We start from the raw sequence: 23,529 nt of genomic DNA, 5'->3' as shown, positions 1-23,529 counted from the left end.
GTGGTGCCATGAGTTATCACTGTTTTCTATATAAAATTTGATACATCTTAATTATCACTGCTTTCTATGTAAAATTTGATAAATGTACCAAATTTTACATAGAAAACAGTGGTATCTCATAGTACCTTTTCAAGGATAATAAAATTACTCTTATTAATTACACCTGTACATGTAGGATTCAAAGCCACGTTGGGTTATGCCCAGTTAAAAGCGATCCATATAGTCGGGTGACGAAGATGGTGACGACTTGTACTATAAAATACTCCCTCCATCTCTAAATGTTTGACGTCGTTAACTTTTTAATACACGTTTGACTATTCGTCTTATTTAATTTTTGTGTAAAATATGTAAAGTTATATATATGCATAAAACTATACTTGACAATAAATAACATGATATAAAAAATAATTAGTAATTATGTATATTTTTTAATTAAGATGAATCGTCAAATGTGTATTAAAAAGTCAACGGCGTTAATATTTAGGGACGGAGGTAGTATAAGGACTACCTCACTGCCTCACATCAATTTTGAGACGAATGGTAAGAGAGCCCGTTATAATATAATCAATAACATAATCTATGTGCTAAAATTTATTATCACAAGTAGGTCAATGAGAGAACTATCACTGAAATAATAACTTTCTCCATTCCATATCACAAGACTTTTAGATTTAAATTAAATTTATTTATGAATCAATATAGTCTCTTTGTCTCATAAAAAACCAATTAACCTAGAACTCGATATAATATATTGTAGTACTACGAATCTACACATACATTGTCTGATTCGTTACACTAGGATGTGTCATATTTAATAGTATACTTACGCTTTTAGGGTAGAAAATATATGTTTTATATATAACTAAATTATTATATCTATATTAGTATAAATAGGACTAAAAAAATCTTATACTGTTTATAAAAAAATAGAGTGACAATCTCTGTTTTTGTCAGGATCTATGTCAGTTATAAGTCCAGCTCGTCAAGTATGCTAGCTCGTCTGCTCGTGGCAGTTAGCCACTTTGGCTGACCCAAAATGCTCGTCAAGTAACATTAATTCCCAACTCCCAACGAAGATGGATATATGCTGATCGGATTGGTTGCTTCTTTCGTGGCAGTTTCACCAATAACTGCTGTGTGTCAAAACTATAGCCGCCGGTCATAAATTTCTCAGTCTAGCTAGGTAAGAGGCTATTTGGATCAGAAACTTTTTTCAGTTTCTTGTCATATCAAATGTTTAGGCGTAAATTATGAGTATTAAATATAGACCGCTAACAAAATTAATTACATAAATAAATGCTATTTTATTAGACAAAATTTTTAAGCCTAATTAATCCATGATTAGCACATGTTTACTGTAGCATCACATTCGTTAATCATGGACTAATTAGGCTTAATAGATTCGTCTCGCGAAATAGTCTAGAATATGAGGTGAGTTTTATTAATAGTCTATATTTAATACTTTTAATTAGTGTCTAAACATTCGATGTGACAGAGACTTAAAAAAAAGTCATAGGGATCCAAACACCCCCTAAATAGCCACGTATTTCAGTCCACATGGAATTGAGTCCACCTATAGCATAAATGTGGAGTCCTCGTTTCTACGATCCTCACCCCTCATAACCAACATGTCACATTTAATCTACGTTGAAATCAACGGACATGGTTATCTCCTACTAAAATATAGATAAATATAGATAGTGCATAAATATAGGACTACAATTTAAATAATGCATAATTAATAGATATGACTTTATATACATATATCTGTTTTCATAAATATGAGTGTGCGCATATTATAATAAGAGATATAACAAAATTCAGCTCATGCTTACATACAAATATAGAACAAAATTCAATTCCAAAGATTGACAGCCCAAGTACGCGTGGGCCTTAATTCGTTATGTGAGTGATTGATGCTCGCTAAATGGGCTTAAATTATCAGGGCTTTCTCCCCTGTACTTGGGCCTCGAAGATAGGATAATAATAAGGAAAAAGTCTACTAAAGATGTCTAAACTTGAACTTAAAAGACGAGTTTGTTTTTATCCCTTAGCTATAATATGAGAAATGCGAATCTATAAATTCATACAATCCGGTAAAAACAAATCCCTCGGTAATATTATCTGACTTTTTTAACTAAGTTTACTGACGTGACAATCCCACGGTCAGTTTTTTATTTGTTCAATTTCCTTCTTTTCTTTACCCTTCTCTCCCGTACTCTCGTCTCTCTCTTCTTCCTTTCTTCTCCTCCCTCCGATCGCTGGGGCATAGCCATAGGCTAGAGGCGGCGGTCAGGTGGCCAGCGGCGGAGCCAGACGGGGGCGACGGCAGACGAGGTGGTCTGTACTCTGTACATCGAAAAATACCCGGCAGAGTCGGCAGGCGGCGTACCGTCGCCCTTGTAGGTGGCTCGCGACGCGGGGTGGCGATGTCCGTGGCAGCGACGTGTGGTGGCTTGCAGCAGTCCCCGCACGCGGCGTGCGACAGAGCTCAGCGGGGACGGCGAGAAGTCAGCTCTCGGCTCCGTCCTCGACGCCTTCCACGCTCGTCGCCGCCACCGATGCTACCGCCTAGCGGCCTAGGCCCAGCCCGCCTGCCGCCGTTGCCCGCACTGCAGTGCAGCCTGCGCCCCAGTCCGCACCACGCCGCCGCCGGTGCCACGGCTCGTTCTTTGCTCCAGATGTTTATCACGTGAAAGTGGAGCATGAAGATCGCAGCGTGGTGGCTGTTTCGTGGTCACTTGTTTGCTTTGTAGTAGCATGTATTTATAGTTTCAACAGACAAACAGAAATGCTGCTGTTAGATAATTCAATTCAATCATAAACAATAGATTACGAATTTAAACCTTAATCAGCACATGATCACCGATTAATTTAAATGCGAAAAACTAAATAACCTGCAGGTGAAGCCATCTGATTCCCTTCTTTTCTTTTCTTCAATTCCGTCTTCTTTCCTTCGTCTCCGGCGAGATTAGTTCGCCGGTGATCTGATTTGAATCTCCGACCTTCGGGTCTCCAACGGCACTGCCCTGGAATCGCCGCACGAAACCCTTCCAGCGCTTCTCTGATCGGGAGAGCTTGATTTCGAATTTCTGGTTTAGAGAATAAGCGACACGATCGTCCCCATGGGCTCCTCTTCTTTTTATATAGCACTGGTGGGCCTCGGGGGCTTTTCCTAATCCGATTCTGACCCGTAACCACCGATCGCAGTTACGGCCCATAAGGGTTACGAATTTCAGAGTTAGAGATGGATTATGGATAGGATTACGGTGGTTATATCCTTTCCTAAATATCGGCTAACCGATAAATCAACCAACATTCTCCCCTTGATTTAAAGGTTAATTACGAGTTCATCATACAATACAGCTCCCTAAAGCAATGTGTCACAACAACATTTCGCATCATTGAGACGACAAGACTTATAGTTCACAATATCATACGAATAAACCCTTGATTAATTAAGCGGGTGTTGATTGAACTTAATTGCCCCAGTTTCCAGGATCTTTATTCAAGGTCATTACACAATCCCATGTTGGCCACATGTTCTTTGAACAAGTTGGGAGGTAAGCCTTTAGTTAACGGATCCGCAAGCATTGATTTAGTGTTTATGTATTCAATTTTAATTGTTTGATCCTGTACTCTATCTTTCACAACATGGTATTTAATGTCAATGTGTTTGGCAGCTTTACTTGACTTGTTGTTACTCGTATAGAACACTGCGGCCTCATTGTCGCAGTATATCGTCAGTGGTCTTTCAATGCTATCAACCACTTGTAATCCCGGGATAAAATTTTTAAGTCATACAGCCTGCCCCGTTGCGTGATAACATGCCACAAATTCTGCCTGTATTGTCGACGATGCAGTCAGTGTTTGTTTAGTACTTTTCCATGAAATGCCCCCCCCCGCAAGAGTGAATATATACCCAGAAGTAGATTTCTTGGTATCTAAACACCCTGCGAAGTCAGCATCCGAATAGCCTATAACTTCAAGCTTATCAGATTTTCTGTATGTGAGCATGTAATGTTTAGTTCCTTGCAAATAACGCAATACTTTCTTTACTGCCTTCCAGTGGTCCATACCTGGTTTAGACAGATATCTGCCAAGCATCCCGGTTACAAACGCCAAGTCTGGTCGCGTACAGACTTGAGCATACATCAAGCTTCCGACAGCTGAAGCATATGGTACCTTAGTCATTTCTTTTTCTTCCAATTCATTTCTCGGACTTTGGAATGAACCAAACTTGTCCCATTTCATAATTGGAGCAGGTGATGTCGAGCATTTGCTCATATTATATCTTTCCAATACTCTGGAAATATATGATTTCTGTGATAAACCTAGCACCCCTTTGGACCTGTTTCGGTGAATCTCAATGTCCAAAACGTATGATGCATCACCGAGATCTTTCATATCAAATTTCGATGACAAAAATTCCTTGGTTTCTCGCAGCAGATTCTTGTCACTGCTTGCTAATAAAATGTCATCTACATAGAGTACTAGTATAATGAATTTCCCACCTTTAATTTTGGTATAAATGCAGTTGTCCACCTTATTTTCCTTAAATCCGAATTTCTTGATAATTTCATCGAACTTGAGGTTCCATTGCCTTGACGCCTGTTTAAGTCCATAGATGGATTTCTTAAGCTTGCATCCCATATGGCTCTTTCCTTCCATAACAAAACCTTCCGGTTGAGCCATGTAAACATTTTCATTTAAGTCGCCATTTAGAAATGCTGTTTTCACATCCATTTGATGGAGTTCTAAATCATAATGTGCCACTAGCGCCATAACAATTCTGAATGAGTCTTTCTTAGAGACAGGAGAAAATGTTTCATTGTAATCAATTCCTTCTCTCTGCGAAAAACCCTTTGCCACAAGCCTTGCTTTGAATCGTTCGATATTTCCTTTGGAGTCCAATTTAGTTTTGTAGACCCATTTACAGCCTACTGTTTTTACTCCTTTAGGAATTTCTACTAGATCCCACACTTTATTTTGGCTCATTGATTTGAGTTCATCTTCCATGGCTTGAACCCACTTGGATGAATTTTTACTGCTTATGGCTTCTTTAAATGAGGTGGGGTCGTCTACCTTCCCAATATCTTCTCCCATGTAAATTTCATAATAATCAGGGATGGCAGATCTCCTGTTCCGTTGTGATCGTCTTAATTCTTGATTTTCATTATTGACTACAGACGGTTCAGGATCAGGTTGCGGAATCTCTTCTTCATTATGTATCACAGGACTCTGTTGAGGCTCATTATTTTCATGGGTTTCAATATTTTCCTCAGCAGTAGCCGTAGTGCCAACTGTGGGAACTACAGTTTGTGGTACATTATGAAAAATAGGGACATTATTCTCTTGGATTTCCAGAGGAGAAGAAACACTCACCCGAATTTCCTCGAGATTAATTTCCCTTTCCTGTGAGCTCCCCATTTCATAATTTTCCAAGAAGACAGCGTGTCTGGTTTCTACAAATTTAGTGACACGGTCTGGACAGTAAAATCGATATCCCTTAGAATGTGACGGGTAACCGATAAAATGACAGCTCACAGTCTTGGGGTCTAGTTTCTTCAGTTGGGGGTTGAATAATTTCGCTTCTGCACGGTAGCCCCATACTTTCAAATAATTTAATGTCGGTTTTCTTCCGGTCCACAGTTCATACAGAGTTTTCGGCACGGACTTGCTTGGAACTCTGTTTAGTATGTGTGCAGCCGTTTTTAATGCCTCAATCCATAATTTATTTGATAAGTTGGAGTGACTAAGCATGCTCCGCACCATCTCCATGAGTGTGCGGTTGCGTCTTTCTGCCACTCCATTTTGTTGAGGCTCCCTAGGCATGGAATATTGTGCAATAATCCCATGAATATGAAGATATTGAGCAAATGGACCAGGACTTTGCCCAAATGAAGCATGTTTCCCATAGTACTCACCACCACGGTCTGATCTCACTATTTTAATTTTTGCGTTGTGCTGGTTTTCAACTTCTGCTTTGAATATTTTGAATTTTTCGAGAGATTCAGAACGATCGCTTATGGGGTAAATATATCCATAACGGGAGTAATCATCCGTAAATGTAATGAATGAATCAAAACCATCTACAGATGTCACTGGGAACGGTCCACAAATATCAGTGTGAATTATTTCTAGTGGACTCGTGCTCCTAGTGGCTCCTTTCTTAATTGATTTAGCAAATTTTCCTTTAACGCAATCTATGCAATGATCAGCGTCAGAAAAATCTAAGGGGAGTAATAATTCTTCTTTAATGAGACGTTCGATTCTCCCCCTAGAAATGTGGCCTAAGCGACAGTGCCACAATTTCGATGAAGTCTCATTTTTATCATTGCAGGCATTTATGACATTCATCACAGTATGATCCAAAGAGAGCAAGTAGAGTTTGTCTCGCACGAAGGCAAGACCAATTACTTTATTTAGATGCTTAATGTAACAAGTTCTCTTGGAAAAATAACAGTCATATCCTGACTCTGCTAGGACTCTGACTGAAATAAGATTTCTTTTAACGGAAGGAGCAACTAAGACATTATTAAGTATTAAATTGTAGCCACTGGGAAGCTTGAGTGCGAGGTCTCCAACAGCCTCCACTTCAATCTCTGCTCCATCAGCTACTCTTAGGATGTGCTCCCCTTTTCTTAGTGTCTGGACGCCATTCAATCCCTGTAATGAATTAGTAACATGCACGGTGGCACCTGAGTCAACCCACCAAGAATTCCGGCAAAACTCAATATATAGGGATTCATTAACGTTGGAAATTTCATTAATTTCATTTATACCTTTATGGGCCAACCACTCCTTGAAGCGGGGGCAGTCTTTGTGCCAATGTCCATCACTGTCACATAAAGTGCAGTGAGGATTCTTGAATTTTGGCCCAGCTAAAGGTTGAGCAGTTGATTGAGCAGCTGTCACGCCCTGAGTTTTACCCAAGCCAAGAATTAAATAAATAATGCATTAAAAATAATTTATTAATTAAAGTTCAGGAGAAAACTCAGTGTAATAAATTAATTTAATTAATTGGAAGCTTTTCGGATATTCTAAAAATGTCCCGAAAGCATTTTAAATGATTAACAGGATTTATACTTGAACTGCAGTCAATAAAATTTGGTCTAATAAACTTAATAAAAATCGGCAAAATTGGAGGCAATTTCTTTTTTTTCCCTTCTTCCTTTTTCTTTTCTTTTTCTCTTCTCCTTTTTTCCCCTTTTCCTTTTTTCTTTTCTCTTTTCCTTTTTTTTTCTCTCCTGGTCGCACCTCCTCCTCCTCCTCCTCCTCCCTGTACGATCCTCTCCCCCTCCTCTCCCAGCCATGCAGCCTCATCTCTATCTCCACCAAAAAAATCAATTCCAATTAATTCTAAATCTTATCCCCTTGAAACATTATCTATTCCTTGTTAATAGGAGATGGATAACAAGATCTATCTCTAGCTTCCCCCTATAAATACCCCCTACACCCTTGCCTCTTTTCCCCGTCTCCCTCTCCCGTGCATCTCCAGTCGCCCCTTCCGTCTCCGCTACAGCTGTGCCGCCCCTATCCCAGCAGCTGCGCAGCAAGCCGCTAGCAGCCCTGCTGCATCCTTGTTCGTAGCACGTCGCCAGCTGGTCTCTCTCCACCAAATCCCAGGTTCGCATCTATTTTATTCTTGCGAATCAATCTAAATTAATCTACCGTTTAATTGTTCAGGTTTTCTAGCCTAACAGCGAGGAACAACCACAATCCGTTGCTGATCTCTCCACCAAACCTCAGGTTTGCATACGTTTTATTCATGCAAATCAATCTATCGTTAATCTACCGTGTAATTGCTTAGGTTTTCCAATCTATTAGCTAGCGTGAGATTGATCTACGGTGCGGAATTCAATTTCGTAAACGTAGATTGGTTTAACGTTAAAGTCATCTAATTCTAGTTTAGCGGGTCGTTAAATCTCAATTTAACGGGTCGTTAACTCCTGCCGTTGTTCCGCTAAAAGTTCACGGTTTCACGTATCGGATCTAAATTGTCGTACGAATCTCTAATTCGTGCATGATTTGGTTTTGTCGTGTGAATGCGTGTACTGTCTGCAATTTCCCGAGTCGTGTCCCAACCGGCGCTCAAAGTCTGCATCGCCTCCCTCGGCCCACTCCTCCTCCCTCTCCTCCCGGCCAGCAGGCCACCGGCCCAGCCAGCCGGCCCGCTCAGCTCGCCTCAGCCTCTCTCCCATCCGCCTCTCCTCTCTCCCGTGCGTGGGCCGAGCCACGGCCCATAGCCACCACGCGCGCGCCAAGTCCAGGCCGCCTCCCCTCTTCTCCCGGGACGCTGACAGGTGGTCCCCACCAGTCAGCCCCATCTTCCACCTCCAGTCGGCGCCTGCGCCCGCGCGCGTCGCACCCGCGACTGCATCGCCGCGCCGCCATCTTTGCCGGTCTCCACCTTTGCGCCTGCGCCCGCCGGTCAACGGCCATCGTCGGTCGTCCGCCGCCCCCCGTCGTCGTGGTCCACCCAGTGAACTCTCCCCTTCCTCCTCAATCTCTCCCTCGGAGCCCGCCGTCGCGTCGCTCCGCGCCGCCCGACGTCGTGTCGCCGCGCCTAGTCGCCACGCCATCGTGGTGCCGTTCCTGCCTTCCCTCGCGATCTCCTCTCGTTCTCACATGCCGCCGTCGTCCCCGAGCCGTCGCTGCGCCATTGCCTCGCCGCCGCCTGTCGAGCTCGCGCCTCACCTCCGGTCGCCGTCGCGGAGCCGCGTCATCACCCATCCCCGTTCGGCGCCGACTTCCTGCCGCCCTGCGCCGCCACGTGCCCGTCGGCTGCGCCGCGTCGGCTCTCCGCTGCCGCTGCGTCGTGCCTACGCCCACCGCCTCAGACTTGCTCTGTCGCGCCTCGCCTGCGTTCAGCGTCGCGTCGCCCGCGTCGGCCACGCCTCGCCGTGTGCCGCCGTTGCGCTGCGTCACGTGTGCGCCGCCGCCTCGCTCCCTCACGCCGGCGCAACAACCACTCTGCTTTCCCCGGGCGCCACCAACTGCCACCGCGAATTCTCCGGCCGTCCGCCACCTACTCACGCCACCCCGCCCGTGAGCACCGCGAGCACGAGCCGTCGCCCGAGCCGTGCCGCCTCGCCCCGCCCGCGTCCCGCAACGGCCGCACGCAACCACCGCCCCGCTTCTCCCGGCAGCCAGCCGCCGCCTCGTGTCGCCGCGCTCTCCGGATTTCCCGCGCCGAAGCCGCCGCTGACTCCAACTCCCGCGCCCGCAACGGCCGCCGTCCGCCGTGCCCGCGTGTGCAACGTGGTCTCTAACCGCCGCCTCCGCCCTAGCCGGCCGCCCCTATAAAATTCGCCTCCCAGCCCGCCGCCGCCACTTTCCCCCTCTCCGCCGAAGCTTCCCTCCGTCGCCGTCAGCCGCCGTTTTCCCCGTCGGCCGTTGGACGTCGCCGCCCACCCGCGTCACCACCTCCGCCTCGTCCTCGCCGACCTTCCGCCGGCCCTCGTCGCCACCGGTGGTCGCCGAGCTTCGTCGCCGCCCCTTCGTCCCGTCCGCCGCGTCACCCGCTTGTCGCCTTCTCGTCGTCGCCGTCACGCCGTTGTTGCCGTGCCGTTCGCCATCGTCACCGTGCGCCACTGCTCCGGTTGCGCCGCCGCTCCGGTCGCGTCCGCCGCTCAGCCGCCAAGCTGCGTCGCTGCCTGGCCGACTCCACCCCACTCCTCCCTCGTGCTCCCGCCTAGCTCCTCTGGCCGCATCCGGTTGCGCCGCCGCTCCGCAGCGCCGTCGCGCCACCGTCGCCCGGCACCGACCGATCTCATCGCATCGGCCGTCGTCGCCGCGCCACCCCGGTGAGCCCGCTCTCCTCCCTTCCTCTGTTTCTTCGTGCGACCGCAAGTGCGCCCCGCCGCTCGCCGTCGGCCGACGTCCTCCGCCGCCACCCGATCCCGCGAGCCGTCGTTTGGTGTCGGGCGCTGCCGGTGCTCGCCGTTGCATCTCCGCCCTTCGCCACCATCGTCGCGCGGCCACCAAGCCTTCGCTGCCTGCGCCCGCCGTCGCCCTCCACCTGCCGTCTTCGTCCGCGCCACCCCGCCGCGGTCTCTGCCTCCTCCTCGCCGACGCCGTCGTCGCCCTTCGGTCGCCGGTCGGTGTCGCCGACGTCGATGCCCTCGTGCCGCCGGTCATCGCCATCGCCACCTCCCCTTTCCTCCTCGGCCCTCGCCGTCGCCGCCGCTCCCGCCGCCGCTGCTCGCACGCCGATGTTCCCGCTTCCCGGCTGCCGTCGCCGTTCGCCGCCGCCCGCCGGTTCGCGCCGCTCGTCGCCAGGCGCCGTCCTCTGCCGGTCGCCGTCCATCGCCGTCGGACGTCGCCGCCCCTCTCCCTCTCCCGGCCAGACCCGGCTCCCCTCCTCTCTGTTTCACGGTCGCCGACCGACGGGTCCCACCCGTCAGCCGCCACCCCGCCAGCCCCTTCCTCTCTCTCCTCCCCGGGCCCGCGTGTCAGCCGCCCACCTCCCCCTCTCTCTCACCGACAGGTGGTCCCCACCTGTCAGCCGTCAGCTCCTCTCTCCTCGCTGACGTCAGCAGCCCCATTAATTGCGCAATAATTGATTTAGGACTTTTCTGTTTAGCTAAAAAACCCAGAAAACTTCTAAAATTCATAAGTAATTCATCTAGTCTCCGTTTAGGTCCATTCAAGTTTCATTAAATCCAGAAAAATGCCAAGAATCCATTAAAAATAGTTTCTTTCTCTGTTTCAGTAGTTTTTTAGCTTGTTTTGTTTGTTTTGCCTTGTTTGTCGTAGGTTTTGACCCCGTCGCAGCGCCGTTCGCTCCCGAAGTCATCGCCGAAGTTCCTCGTGGGTCTAAGCAAGGCAAGTGGCACCCTTCTTTGATCATATTGAACCTATGTTTATAAAATCCCTCGCTTTTACATTCAAACATGCATTGTATTCAAATGTATTTACTTTATTGGGCATTTACCTATATATCCGTTGATCCCCATTTATTATTGTCATCCCAGGGTTAATTTGACTAGAATTAGGGTTAGTCAATGCTTAGCCATGCTTAGTTCAACTAGCTCACCAATTATTATTTAATTATTGTTGCACTTTGGTACACCTTCAATGGTTGTTATCATTATTCATTTCCCGTTGAGGATTAATACAACTAAAATATTGCTTATGGTGGGCTGTGGGTGCATGGTTTTGAGAGTCGCACCCATGGCAATTAAGGACCGGTTCTCAGGAAACCCTGAAAGTCTTACACGTACTAACCACAAGCCAGAATGGGCAACGGTGAGACTCGTAATCTAGCTTGTCCCTATTCGACGTACCCAGGCAAGGGTAGGCGTGATGGAGTATGGACGGGCAATCGTGGTGTAACGAAAGCTTCTCCTGCTTCCGGATCTACCAAGGCACAAGAGGGGACTGCCCGACTTGGTGTAAAGGAGGGGGTGAAACCTGAAGTGTGGTGCGATTGTCTAGGGAGGGCTGGGTGAAAGGTCTTATCATGGTTTCCGTACTGAGGTATCGTGGTGATACGTTGGGGCATGGTAACATGCTTGGCAGCCATGTCTTGTGGGTAAAGTTGTACACCTCTGCAGAGTAAAACTATTCGAATAGCCGTGCCCGCGGTTATTGGGCAAACCGACAGACTCACTGGGATTAGTGGAACCTCTTTAATAATTTTATTAATCTTGGAACTGGTTGGACCCTGTCACTACGTGGTGTAACGTTCGACAGCGGTCTGGGCCTGTTGCAACGTGGGGTAACGTTGGACAGTGGATGATTATTTTAAATGTTGCTTTGCTTTTATTTCAATCTATTCTATTTACTGTTTTGCTAAATTACTGCAGCTTTGTGCAATTTAATCTTAGCCTATTCCTTGTACCCTATTGCATTCATTATTCTTCCTCTCTTGGGTGTTACTTGTTGAGTACGGTGGTTTGTACTCAGCCTTGCTTAATTTTTCCCCCACCAGAGCAAGTGCCAGAGCCTGAGTCAGAAGGTTGTTCCGAAGGTTGAAGTGAGGTTCAGTCCGCCGTCGAGAGTGCCTGTGGTGTGGAGCCGTCTTCGTCAGCTGAAGCTGAAGATTAGATGGTTTAGTTTGTTTTCCTTTTCCGCTGCATTTCGATAGATAATTGTTTTTATTTGTTTTTAAGCCGTGGAACTGTGTATTAATTTGTCATAGTGTGTACTCGGGCTGATGCCTGGACCGAGATTTAATACATGCTATTGTTCAGAAATTTGGTGTAAATTTCTGGGCGTGACAGCAGCCTTACTCCCTCCTTGTTTCGGAGGATGAGGTGGCTTGCCCTTTTTTCTTTGATCCAGAGGCTTCTTCTTGATGGAACTTCCTCTTGCCCTTAGAGTTGACGAGGTTGAGCTGGTCAATGTGTTTCTGCCTTTTGGCCTTTTGACGCTCTTCCTCTTCCACTGCGTGGGAGATAAGCTCTGAAATGGTCCACTTTTCTCTTTGAGTATTGTAGTGAATTTTGAACGGATCATAATCAGAGTTTAGTGAGTTCAGGATGAAATGGACAAGATAGGCTTCCGAAATTTCCATGTCCATCGTTTTTAGTTGATGAGCCATGTGTGACATTTCCATGATGTGTTGTCGGATGCCTTTCTTTCCATCATAGACAGAAGAGCCCATTTTCATGATAAGAGTACTGGCATAGGTTTTGGTACACGCCTTGTAGTTCGATTCAATGTTTGCCAGGTACGTTTTAACATTGTCAGAGTCAGCAATCCCCCCTATAATAGAAGGAGAGATGTTGCTCTTGATGTACATTAGGGACACTCTGTTTGATTTCTCCCAAGCGGGCCACTTTTCATCGTAAGCCCACTTGAGATTGGTGTATTCCTCATCATTCTCATCCATGAAGTCAGCTAATTTTGGCTCCACGGGTGGATCCTCTCTAAGTGCGAGATCATTTTCCAACAGCCCCAAATTCAGGAGCATGTTGTTTTTCCATTCAGCATAATTAGCCCCATCAAGTGGCTCAATCCTTTTGAGCTGTGACAAAGCTGCAGATGACAATTTATACTATAAAACATTTGATCAAAAAATAAAATAATATGTGTATAATACTTCTCCAAATCTAATCACCGTTGGACAGAAAAGACTTAGAAAAATAAAATAAATCCTTAATTATATCACCGTTGGGCAGAAATAATCAAGGAAGAATTAATTAAATTTAAATTGACGTGAAATCATAAATAACTTTGGTCAATAAATAACTTCACATCATAAAATTCTTTCTAGCAAACTTCCCGTTGGTTCCATTTGACTAGAAATAATTTTGTGAGCAATAAAATATATTTTATCAATTTTTTTTAATTTTAAACAGCCCATAACAAGGTATAAACTAATTTATGGAATAAAAAAATAATCATTTTTTTTATTTTTTTTTAGCCTGTCCATTTATCGGGCCGGCCCACGAGAGGCCGGCCCATTAGGCAGCGCGCGCGTAGGGGCACCGGCCCACACGGCCGAGTCGGCCCATGAGCGCCGACGGCCCTTATGATGGCGGTGGCCCAGGAATAAGGGCGCTCGGCCCGTGGCCGTCTGATCTGATCGGACGGCCAGGATTTGGTGCGACGAGATCAAAAAAAAAACCCCGCGACCGAAACCCTAACCCTAGCCGCTTTTCACTCTTCGGATTCCTCTCTCTCTCCTCTTTCTCTGGGGGCGGGCGGCGAGCGCCCGGCGCTAGATGGCGGCGGCGGTCCGGCGGGGAGGGCGCACGCCCGTCGCCCGTCGGCTGGGGGGGCGAACGCGCCCGAAGGCAGCGGCGCCCAAGCCGGCCGTTTCCCGTCGGTACGGAGGTCCGGCGACGGTGACGGCGCACGTGCGGCGGAGCCGGCGTGGCCGGAGGAGGAGAACGGAGGCGGCGGCGCCCTTGCGCCGGCGCGCGGCAACCACGCATGCGCGCGTGCCACGCACGGGTCGAATCCCGCTCGGCGGCGGCGGCGGTGGATGGCGGCCGATCCCCGGCGCAAATAGCGGCGGCACCGGCGCACGCACGGATGGGCGAAGCCCACCCGACGGCGACGGCGACGACCGGCATTGCTCCGGTGAGCTTTCTTCAATCCGAAGCCGGATCGAATAGATTGGTTGACTGTAATTTGATCTAGGGTTTGAGGTTTTGATTTCTCGGTTTGGAATTCGAATCAACAACAGTGTATGCAGCTAACTCGAATCCTTCACCGATTATATTAATTAACAGACCGAAAAACAATCAATTGATTCATAATCAATCAGTGATGGGATCAAATCCGATTAGGATTGCTCTGATACCACAATGTTAGATAATTCAATTCAATCATAAACAATAGATTACGAATTTAAACCCTAATCAGCACATGATCACCGATTAATTCAAATGCGGAAAACTAAATAACCTGCAGGTGAAGCCATCTGATTCCCTTCTTTTCTTTTCTTCAATTCCGTCTTCTTTCCTTCGTCTCTGGCGAGATTAGTTCGCCGGTGATCTGATTTGAATCTCCGACCTTCGGGTCTGCAACGGCACTGCCCTAGAATCGCCGCACGAAACCCTTCCAGCGCTTCTCTGATCGGGAGAGCTTGATTTCGAATTTCTGGTTTAGAGAATAAGCGACACGAGCGTCTCCGTGGGCTCCTCTTCTTTTTATATAGCACTGGTGGGCCTCGGGGGCTTTTCCTAATCCGATTCTGACCCGTAACCACCGATCGCAGTTACGGCCCATAAGAGTTACGAATTTCAGAGTTAGAGATGGATTACGGATAGGATTACGGTGGTTATATCCTTTCCTAAATATCGGCTAACCGATAAATCAACCAACAGCTGCTTCAAATTGCGGCACCAAAAATCTCTCTCGTATTTTCTACTGTGTTTCGCGTGCGTAAACTTGTTGATCCTGGTTATTTGTCTCGACTCCTGCGGCAAGCGCCGGCGAGCCAAGATTACACTCGCCACCGGCCGTGCCGCGGCGCGGTGGGGCGCCTACGCGCTGCTCACCATGGAGGTGCTCGCCGAGGCCACCAGCCTGGCGTAGAACCTGTGGACGCTCGCTGGTGGCCGCCGCGGCGCACGCGAGGATGTCGCTCTCATTCTATGCCGCGTACACGGCCATGAGGGCGGTGCTCGCGCCGGCGTGGTTCGTGAGGATGGTGCGGTTCTACTGTGCGGTGGACAACGCTGGGGAGGCGTTGCCGGCGTGCGCACAGGCGTCGTGGACGGTGGTCGTGCTCTGGGTGAGCAACGTGTGGGTGGCATTCTTCATAGAGCAAAAAAAAATCCCTGTTTGTCAATCCTCTAAAAGTTAAAAAAAACTGATATGTGAGACCACTGTGCGCCTCACCAAACCAGTAAAAAAAAATTATAAGTCAATACTGTCAAGGGGAATTTTTTTTAACGGATTATATGAGTTTAAGGGTATATATTTTTAAGTATTGCGGTTAAGGGACGAAACAAACTTGTCTTTTAAGTTTATGGACTTCCAGTGACTTTTTTCAGTAGACTTTTTCCATCCTAGTGATAATACGATGTTAATGGTGAAAAAAAAGATGAAGGGACCTAACCATTTTCCCGTCAGCGCCACCGTGGCACAAATCAAAATGGGAGTGAGGCCGCGTTCGCTGTCCGGCTTAGTTAACTTATCTCTTTTCATTTTCTCCTCATTTTCTGTGCGCACGTTTTTCAAACTACTAAACGGTGTATTTTTCGTAAAAAATTTATGTAGAAAAGTTGTTTTAAACAATCATATTAATCTATTTTATATATTTTAATAATTAATAATTAATTAATTATGTACTAATCTATTACTATCCATACCATCTGAACGCGGCCTGGCTCGGTATATATACTTTTAGTATCTACTATATGTTATATTTTTCGCCAAAATAGTAGCATACATAATTAATTAATTAATTAATTAGTAGAGTATTTAGTTTTTTTCTTGAACGCGCAAAACACTTGCACGTTAATATAATATTAGCAGAAAAAAGTTTTGATACACGACACCTAAAGACCTGATATGCTTAAGGCTAAGACCCAAAAAGATAAAATACAAAACAATAGACGCGCGACTAAGAAACAAAAGATAACTTTAGCAGAGGGAGGAGGGGCATGACCACTCTACTCTCTAAGAGATCCAACAGTAGCGACACTGGCGGCCTAGCATGCAAGGTAAAGTCTCGTTGTAAATCAATTAATCATTCCTATTTCTTATAAAGGAAAAAATATATATTTACCAAATAAAGCCAGCAATAGCTACACGTAGCCCTAATGAATCGTGGTTTGACACTAGAAAATCTAATGTGTTAGGCTGTCATGCACTGATCGACTATGCACGCGTGACAGTGCCATTCCCACTAACGCCACACTAGCTACAGCACACGTATTAATTAGCAACATTTTTTTTGGGTGGCCAAACTTTGCATCAAGGCGAAAACCCCAAATTCCACTAATTTTAATAGATCGAACACCACGCTTGGTAGGAAAGTAGAGTACTTTAGCTAATTAGATGAAACAAAAGAAAATGTAGAAAGAAAATAGTGGCAATTTGCCGAACCAGAAACTAACGCTGAAAAATACGGTTCGGTATGACCGCACAACGAGTTGGAAGAGGCAGTGAGCTAAGCAGTTTCCAAAATCATGCATGATCTATTAGGATTTTGCTGTAAAATGTCGGCATATATAATTTCAACACTAACTCAATTACATGGTTTTTTAAGAAGAAAAAAAATCAGAGTAACACGACCATCAATATAGATTATCAACTTACATAAATACTTTGTCTGTCCATAACTTGTCTTTATATAAGATTTGTGCACAAACACCCGTCTTAATTTAAACCGCATCGATTAACACATTATGTCTAATCAATTATTTCTAGGAAGGGATATTAGACATAGCATATGTCTAAATTTGTCGCAAGAAATTTCATTTTTGCTAAAATAGAGGGAAGTAGGTCTCTTAGCACGGACTGGGGACGACTGTGGATCGATCCGCGGGTATTTTAGTGTCGACTCTAGCTTAAGTAAATTTAATTTTATTTTATGGTAAAACTAGAGCTGACCCTAAATTACCCACGGTCAACCCATCCCAATCACGCACACACTTTTCCACGATATATTTATTCCGAAGAAACCTATCGTTACACTATTACATGTGTTTTAATTTTCGACGTTTTGGTTTTAGTTCATTACGAATGCTCTCTTTCTTGGGTTAGAAATATTTATCGTTTAGTAGAAATTTTAGTCAAATCTTCATAACCATGATAATTAATTAAATTAAATGCAAAACAAACTGTTTAGGTGGATTTTACTCGAAATGTGCTGTTAGATCATTGGGTGGTAGGGTACGATGGTATACGTTGCCACCGACAATGAAAGGGGGTCGAGTGGAAGCTTACTACAGTTGCATCACAAGTACTAATAAATGGGATGGAGTAAACCAATGCAACGCGTTTCCTAATCCCTTCACTTCCCTGGCTCCTTCTCCCCTGGGCCTGGCTCCAGCTCCAGCTCTCAAGACCACACGGGACGGGGGGAATGGCGGCGGCGAAGCTCCTCCTTGGTGCTGGCCTCGCCCTAGCCTTGTTGGTCGGCTGCGCGACGGCGGACAGCCACCGGTTCAGGCCGGGCGACGCCGTGCCTCTCTACGCCAACAAGGTCGGCCCTTTCCACAACCCCAGGTTGGTTGGTTGCTTCTACTTCTTCTCTCTTATTATCCCCTTGCGTTTATGTGTGTCGATGATGTTGATAGATCCCCTTTCATTCCACCCTCATTCGGTTGCCACCTTCCAGATTATCGATCCATATCCACTACACTGAATTACAGTTTCTCAATCTTTTCCTGGCCCAATTCCAGAACCAATCTTTGCTACTATTTTTTGTTTTTTCTACCACCCTCAAAGTATATAAGCGATAATTAATTATTTTCTTTCCTGAAACTGTACTGCGGCCGTTCTGCAACAACATACTATATAGCACAGTTGATGAGTTCGAACCTGCAGAATACTCGTCCAAATAATTCCGAATTTAGGACTAAATGCGTGCTCCTTTTGCTTTCACTGTAACCAATGTACCCTAAACTATTATGATAGTCAATTCTCCCGGGACAAGCACCACAAAAATTTACCATTTTAGCCTAAATAAAAGTAATACCATTAAAAGAAGAGCTTAATAAAAAACAAAATCTCATACATTATTAAGGCACTGATGATATAATGGATCTCATTACCTGACAGTTACTAAGACTGCAACTATTGCCCTAGTAGCGAATTGGATTTGTCAAATGCCAAATGCTTGAAGCAGAGTTATAGATAACTTCTAGTTTGTATATATTGTAGAATCACACTTGTAGATGTAAGGTTCAGCTTTATCTTATTCTAACATTGTTTTTTTCCACTTGCAGCGAGACTTACCGGTATTTTGACTTGCCCTTTTGTGCCCCAGGTTAGATTCTCCTTAATTAATTAATGTTTTGCTAGCTGTAATCCGCCTTATGTTTTCATAGTAAACTGTAATCTCCCAAGTGGGCCATTGACTTGGATGAAATAAATGACTTCTTTACTGTACACAAGAAAGATTCTTTTGCAAGACTAGACTTGTTTCTCTGATGCTTAGATGCGTAATTTTGCAGAAAGCTCAAGTTTTGACTTAAAACTTCAGTTCTTTTGTTACTCAAGTTATCTGTGTTGTCATCAATTACAGATAAAGTGAAGGACAAGATTGAAGCCCTTGGTGAAGTCCTCAATGGGGATCGTTTGGTTGATGCACCTTACAAGCTTGATTTCCGTGTAGATTATGATGCAAAGTTTGTTTGTTCTAAAAAGCTCACCAAGGATGATGTTATCAAGTTCCGGCATGCAGTTTCCAAGGATTACTACTTCCAGATGTACTATGATGACCTTCCCCTTTGGGGATTTATTGGGACTAAGCCAGAAAAAGCAGATGGAGGGGATAAGTACTATCTTTACAGGCACCTCATCTTTGACATCCTTTACAATAATGACCATGTAATTGAAATCAATGTGCACACTGATCAGAATACAGTAGTGGACTTGACAGAAGATAAGGAAGTCGATGTTGAATTCCTTTATACAGCCAAGTGGAAGGAGACACAGACACCATTTGAGAAGAGGATGGAGAAGTACTCAAGCTCATCCGTTATGCCACATCACTTGGAAGTTCACTGGTTTTCGATTATAAACTCTTGTGTCACAGTTCTCCTCTTGTTAGGATTTCTGGCAACGATCCTCATGCGTGTACTGAAGAATGATTTTGTCAAGTAAGTTATCATTTTCTATCCATGCTGTGTGGCGATTGATTCGATTTTTAAGATTAGAGTTTGTTCTAATGACCACAGATATGTTTTATATTGAAATTCTCTAGCTTCAGTCACATCTAAGATCAAAGTCTCCTAGACCATTACTTATATAGCTTTATTCATAGCTTTGATTTCTCAAGGTTACTATTATTCTTCCCTTTGAAGGTATTCCCATGATGAAGAGGAACCTGATGAGCAGGAAGAAACGGGATGGAAGTATATTCATGGGGATGTCTTTCGGTTCCCCAATAACAAGTCGTTGTTTTCTGCTGCTATTGGTACAGGCACTCAGCTGTTTGCTCTGTAAGTGTTGATTAGTGTTTACTCCCTGAATTTTCCTGTGGTGTTAGTATTTTGACAGAGCATATACACTTATCTAACAATTCATATGCTGGCCCCTGCAGCACAACATTTATATTCCTACTTGCACTGGTTGGAGTATTCTATCCTTACAACCGGGGTGCACTCTTTACTGCACTCGTTGTCATTTATGCACTCACTTCAGGCATTGCTGGGTACAGTGCAACTTCTTTCTACTGTCAGCTTGAGGGAAACAACTGGGTATGTTCTATACTAGTACAGATTTTTATTGCATAAAAGCCTTAGGATCAGGGCTTGTATCATCTTGGTATTCCAATTTGCTTGCGATATTGTCATCGTGTATGAGGACTGCAATTGACCTCTTAGCTTTTGTATTTACAGGTGAGGAACCTGCTATTAACTGGATGCCTGTTTTGTGGACCTCTCTTTCTGACATTCTGTTTCTTGAACACTGTTGCCATTGCTTATAATTCAACTGCAGCATTGCCCTTTGGTACTATCTGTGTCATTATGCTCATATGGACACTGGTTACATTTCCTTTACTTGTTTTGGGAGGTATTGCTGGGAAGAACAGTAAAAATGAGTTCCAGGCACCTTGTCGCACCACCAAATTCCCAAGAGAGGTTCCACCGCTTGCCTGGTACCGGAGAACCATTCCACAGATGGCAATGGCTGGTTTTCTTCCTTTCAGTGCCATTTACATTGAGCTGTACTACATCTTTGCAAGCATCTGGGGACACAGGATCTACACAATTTACAGCATTCTGTTTATAGTTTTCATCATCCTCCTTATCGTTACTGCCTTCATTACTGTTGCTTTAACCTACTTTCAACTTACTTCTGAAGACCACGAGTGGTGGTGGAGGTATATTTCCTTAGCCTTCTACTATAGTACCATTTTCTTGTTCTGCCTATAACATCAGTACCTCACTGCATCTGAGATTCCTGCAGTTGTTTATTGGATCAATTATGTTTCTATTTTCTTGCTGGATTTCACATCATTTCCATACTAGCATCAAAACAGAGTTGTCTTCTTCATTAGATATCCCAGTGTTTGTTGGCATTTGGTTCTCTCAGGACTTGAAGTTGCCATTCTATGCTATGCTTTGCAAGTTCAAGTGCATTTATACTTTTCTGATCCAGGTCATTCCTGTGTGGTGGATCAACTGGGTTTTTCGTCTTCGGCTACTGCTTATACTACTACCATGAACGGTCTGACATGTCTGGGTTCATGCAGACATCATTCTTCTTTGGTTACATGGCATGCATCTGCTATGCCTTCTTCCTTATGCTGGGCATGGTGGGTTTCCGTGCCTCCTTGCTGTTCGTTCGCCACATATACAAATCTATTAAATGTGAGTAAACTGTGCATAGTTGGATCTATTGGTGAAGACCAGAGATGAAAGAAACCAGAGGTAGCTGATGCAATACTAGAAATTAGCCATTATCCATAGCCGAAGTAGTGAGCAGAAAACCTGCTCCATTTTGTATGACTGATGTGGTAATTTTGTGGCTCTTTTATGTGTTATGGTCCTTGTAATCTGCACCATTGTTGCAGCAATCATCTTAGCATTTTTACACCATCCCATTCCTTTGATGTTGAGAGACATTTCTGATGAATTGTAAGAATTCAGAGGAGCAACCTCTTGAATATGTAGACTGAATTATTGATGCAGAACAAACAAAAAACCCATAGTAAATGGAATTTGACAGAAACTATGTTATCTGCTGTTACCCTTCAGGCCTTCACCACTCTAGTCTCTGTAAACACTTGATGCAACTTATGGCTTCTTATTTACCTGTATCAATAGAGAAAGTTTATGGTCCTATGTAAAATACTGAGGTATAAAATTTTTAGTGTAAAGTTTTGTTTCCTCTAGGTATTTAGTAACCGGAGGTATAAGTTTTTATACTATATATACAAATGTGATATCTTAAGGTACCATCTTAAGATGGTAAAAAAACCTCTTTATCAATATATCCCTGACAAGCAGTTTGTACTTCTTCATTGGCAAATTTCACAACTATCTTTTCTCTAATTCAAGGGATGATCTTGAGTTACATTGAAGATAATACTACCTCTGACCATAAATGTTTAACACCATTGACTTTTTTTATACACGTTTGACTATTCGTCTTATTCAAAAAAATTTACATAGTTATTAATTATTTTTATATTATTTCATTTATTGTTAAATATACTTTTATGCATATATATAACTGTAAATTTTTTTTGAAGAATATTATTATTTTAATGGAAAATCACAAAATTAGAGGCCGCCTGTGTGAAATCTTAAATTTAGTTCCCTGTTGAATGGAGAGTAATTGGTTAGGCCCTGTCGAACTGTTGTTGTTCGACAGATGCTCCTATGAAACACCTAACATTTGACTCAGCCCACCACCTGGCGTCGCGAGGTCTGTTAGAACTGTTGCCAGCTGGTAGGGTCCTCCCACCGCCCCCGTCGAACTGCTGCCGGTCAATAGGGCCCTCCCACCGTCCCTGTCAAACTGCTGCAGGCCGATTGGGTCCTCCCACCGTCCCTGTCGAACTGCTCCAGGGCCTGTCGAACAAGGGAAGTTCGACAGCCCTGTCGAACTCGTAGCCGTCTAATCCCCTTCTCAGTCGACTGCTGGCCGTTCGATATGGGGCCCATTGAACTACGACAGTTCAACATGGAGCTTAGATTAGCAATTTTTATGGAAACGGGGCATGTAACAAAAAATGACAACTCTAGTACAATCTCTGAATTTTCTAACTTTTCTAACTTGATATCGTTGATCTTTGATGTATGTTTAAAAATTCATCTTATTAAAAATTTACATAATTATTAATTATTTTTTGTGATTAAACATAGATCCAAAAGTTAATGAGATAAAAAAAATTGATAGAGTACATTTTTGATGATTTTAAACCATAAAAGTACTTTTCATGATGAATCTAGGGATACCTATCTTACAAAATTTAAAGTAGCAGCAGCAAATTGCTGTTACTCTGTTCCAATTCGAAGACGATATTCAGTCACACGGTAAATTTTTTTTGAGAAACAAAGAAATCAAGAATGTTTGTAGTGTCTGCGTAAAAAGGTAAAAATCCAACACTTCGTAATACTCCCAACATTTTTGTTTGACGTCCAATATCAAACATTTGCACATGAAGAAAGTAAAAGGTATTTAAATGTTTACATGTATCGGGGCTAAAGGATAATGTTGTCTGGTAGAATAGAATTGTGTTTGATGTTAGTTAGAGGTAATAAGTACCATATCATGTCGGATCCGCAACGAAAATAGAGAACAACTTGTTCAAGACGATGACACGAGAGGGAGAGGGAGAGGGAGAGCAAGACAGAGATGGAGGAGCTGTGCTGTACGTTTGGAGACGACGAAGACTTTCTCGTCGATACCAATCAAAAGCTTCTAGCTGAGAGAAAATTGTTCATAATTTGCCATTTGTCTGTCTAGCTACACGTCACTGATGTGATTTTCATTTTCTTTCCCCTATCATATCATAATAAGGCATGTGCTGCCTTCATTGCCAAATCACACTGTCCCTCGCAACCTCCCACCGCCTCCTAACCACTGAGAGAGAGACGGGCTTATGTGATGGTCATCAAAGACGTACCGAGTATTTCCTTTATTCCGTATATAATCTTTTTTGTCTTTTCTGTATCGTATGCTAATTAATCTAAATATATTATAAAACATATATATTGATATATGGATAAAAAATCTTATAATATGAAACGAAAGTAGTATTAATCTATAAACAAATGGCAACTTTGTCCTCGAAACTGTATATTAATTGACGTGTAGCATCTTCAACGTGCAAATCAATCGAATATGAGTACACCATAGTCAATCTATTGGTTAGCTGAAAGAATCCACAGGCAGCTGCTGCAATGTAATTCTCTAGACATTATTCTATGAACTTCA

General features: G+C 44.3%; 1 protein-coding gene across 1 annotated transcript; it reads left to right on the top strand.

Moving 5' to 3' along the window:
- The first annotated feature begins 17,406 nt into the window (after positions 1–17,406).
- Positions 17,407–21,315, top strand: LOC102710620 (transmembrane 9 superfamily member 3-like). The gene is made up of 7 exons (XM_006661543.3): positions 17,407–17,640; positions 18,363–18,403; positions 18,662–19,238; positions 19,443–19,580; positions 19,682–19,838; positions 19,980–20,464; positions 20,743–21,315. Exons 1-7 carry the CDS (start codon positions 17,498–17,500, stop codon positions 20,960–20,962), a joined length of 1,761 nt encoding a protein of 586 aa, XP_006661606.1. The 5' UTR covers positions 17,407–17,497; the 3' UTR covers positions 20,963–21,315.
- The last annotated feature ends 2,214 nt before the right edge of the window (positions 21,316–23,529 follow it).

This window comes from Oryza brachyantha, chromosome 10, assembly GCF_000231095.2.
Source record: "Oryza brachyantha chromosome 10, ObraRS2, whole genome shotgun sequence".
In the NCBI taxonomy this organism is placed as follows: domain Eukaryota; kingdom Viridiplantae; phylum Streptophyta; class Magnoliopsida; order Poales; family Poaceae; genus Oryza; species Oryza brachyantha.
This window is presented reverse-complemented; position numbering and strand designations above follow the sequence as displayed.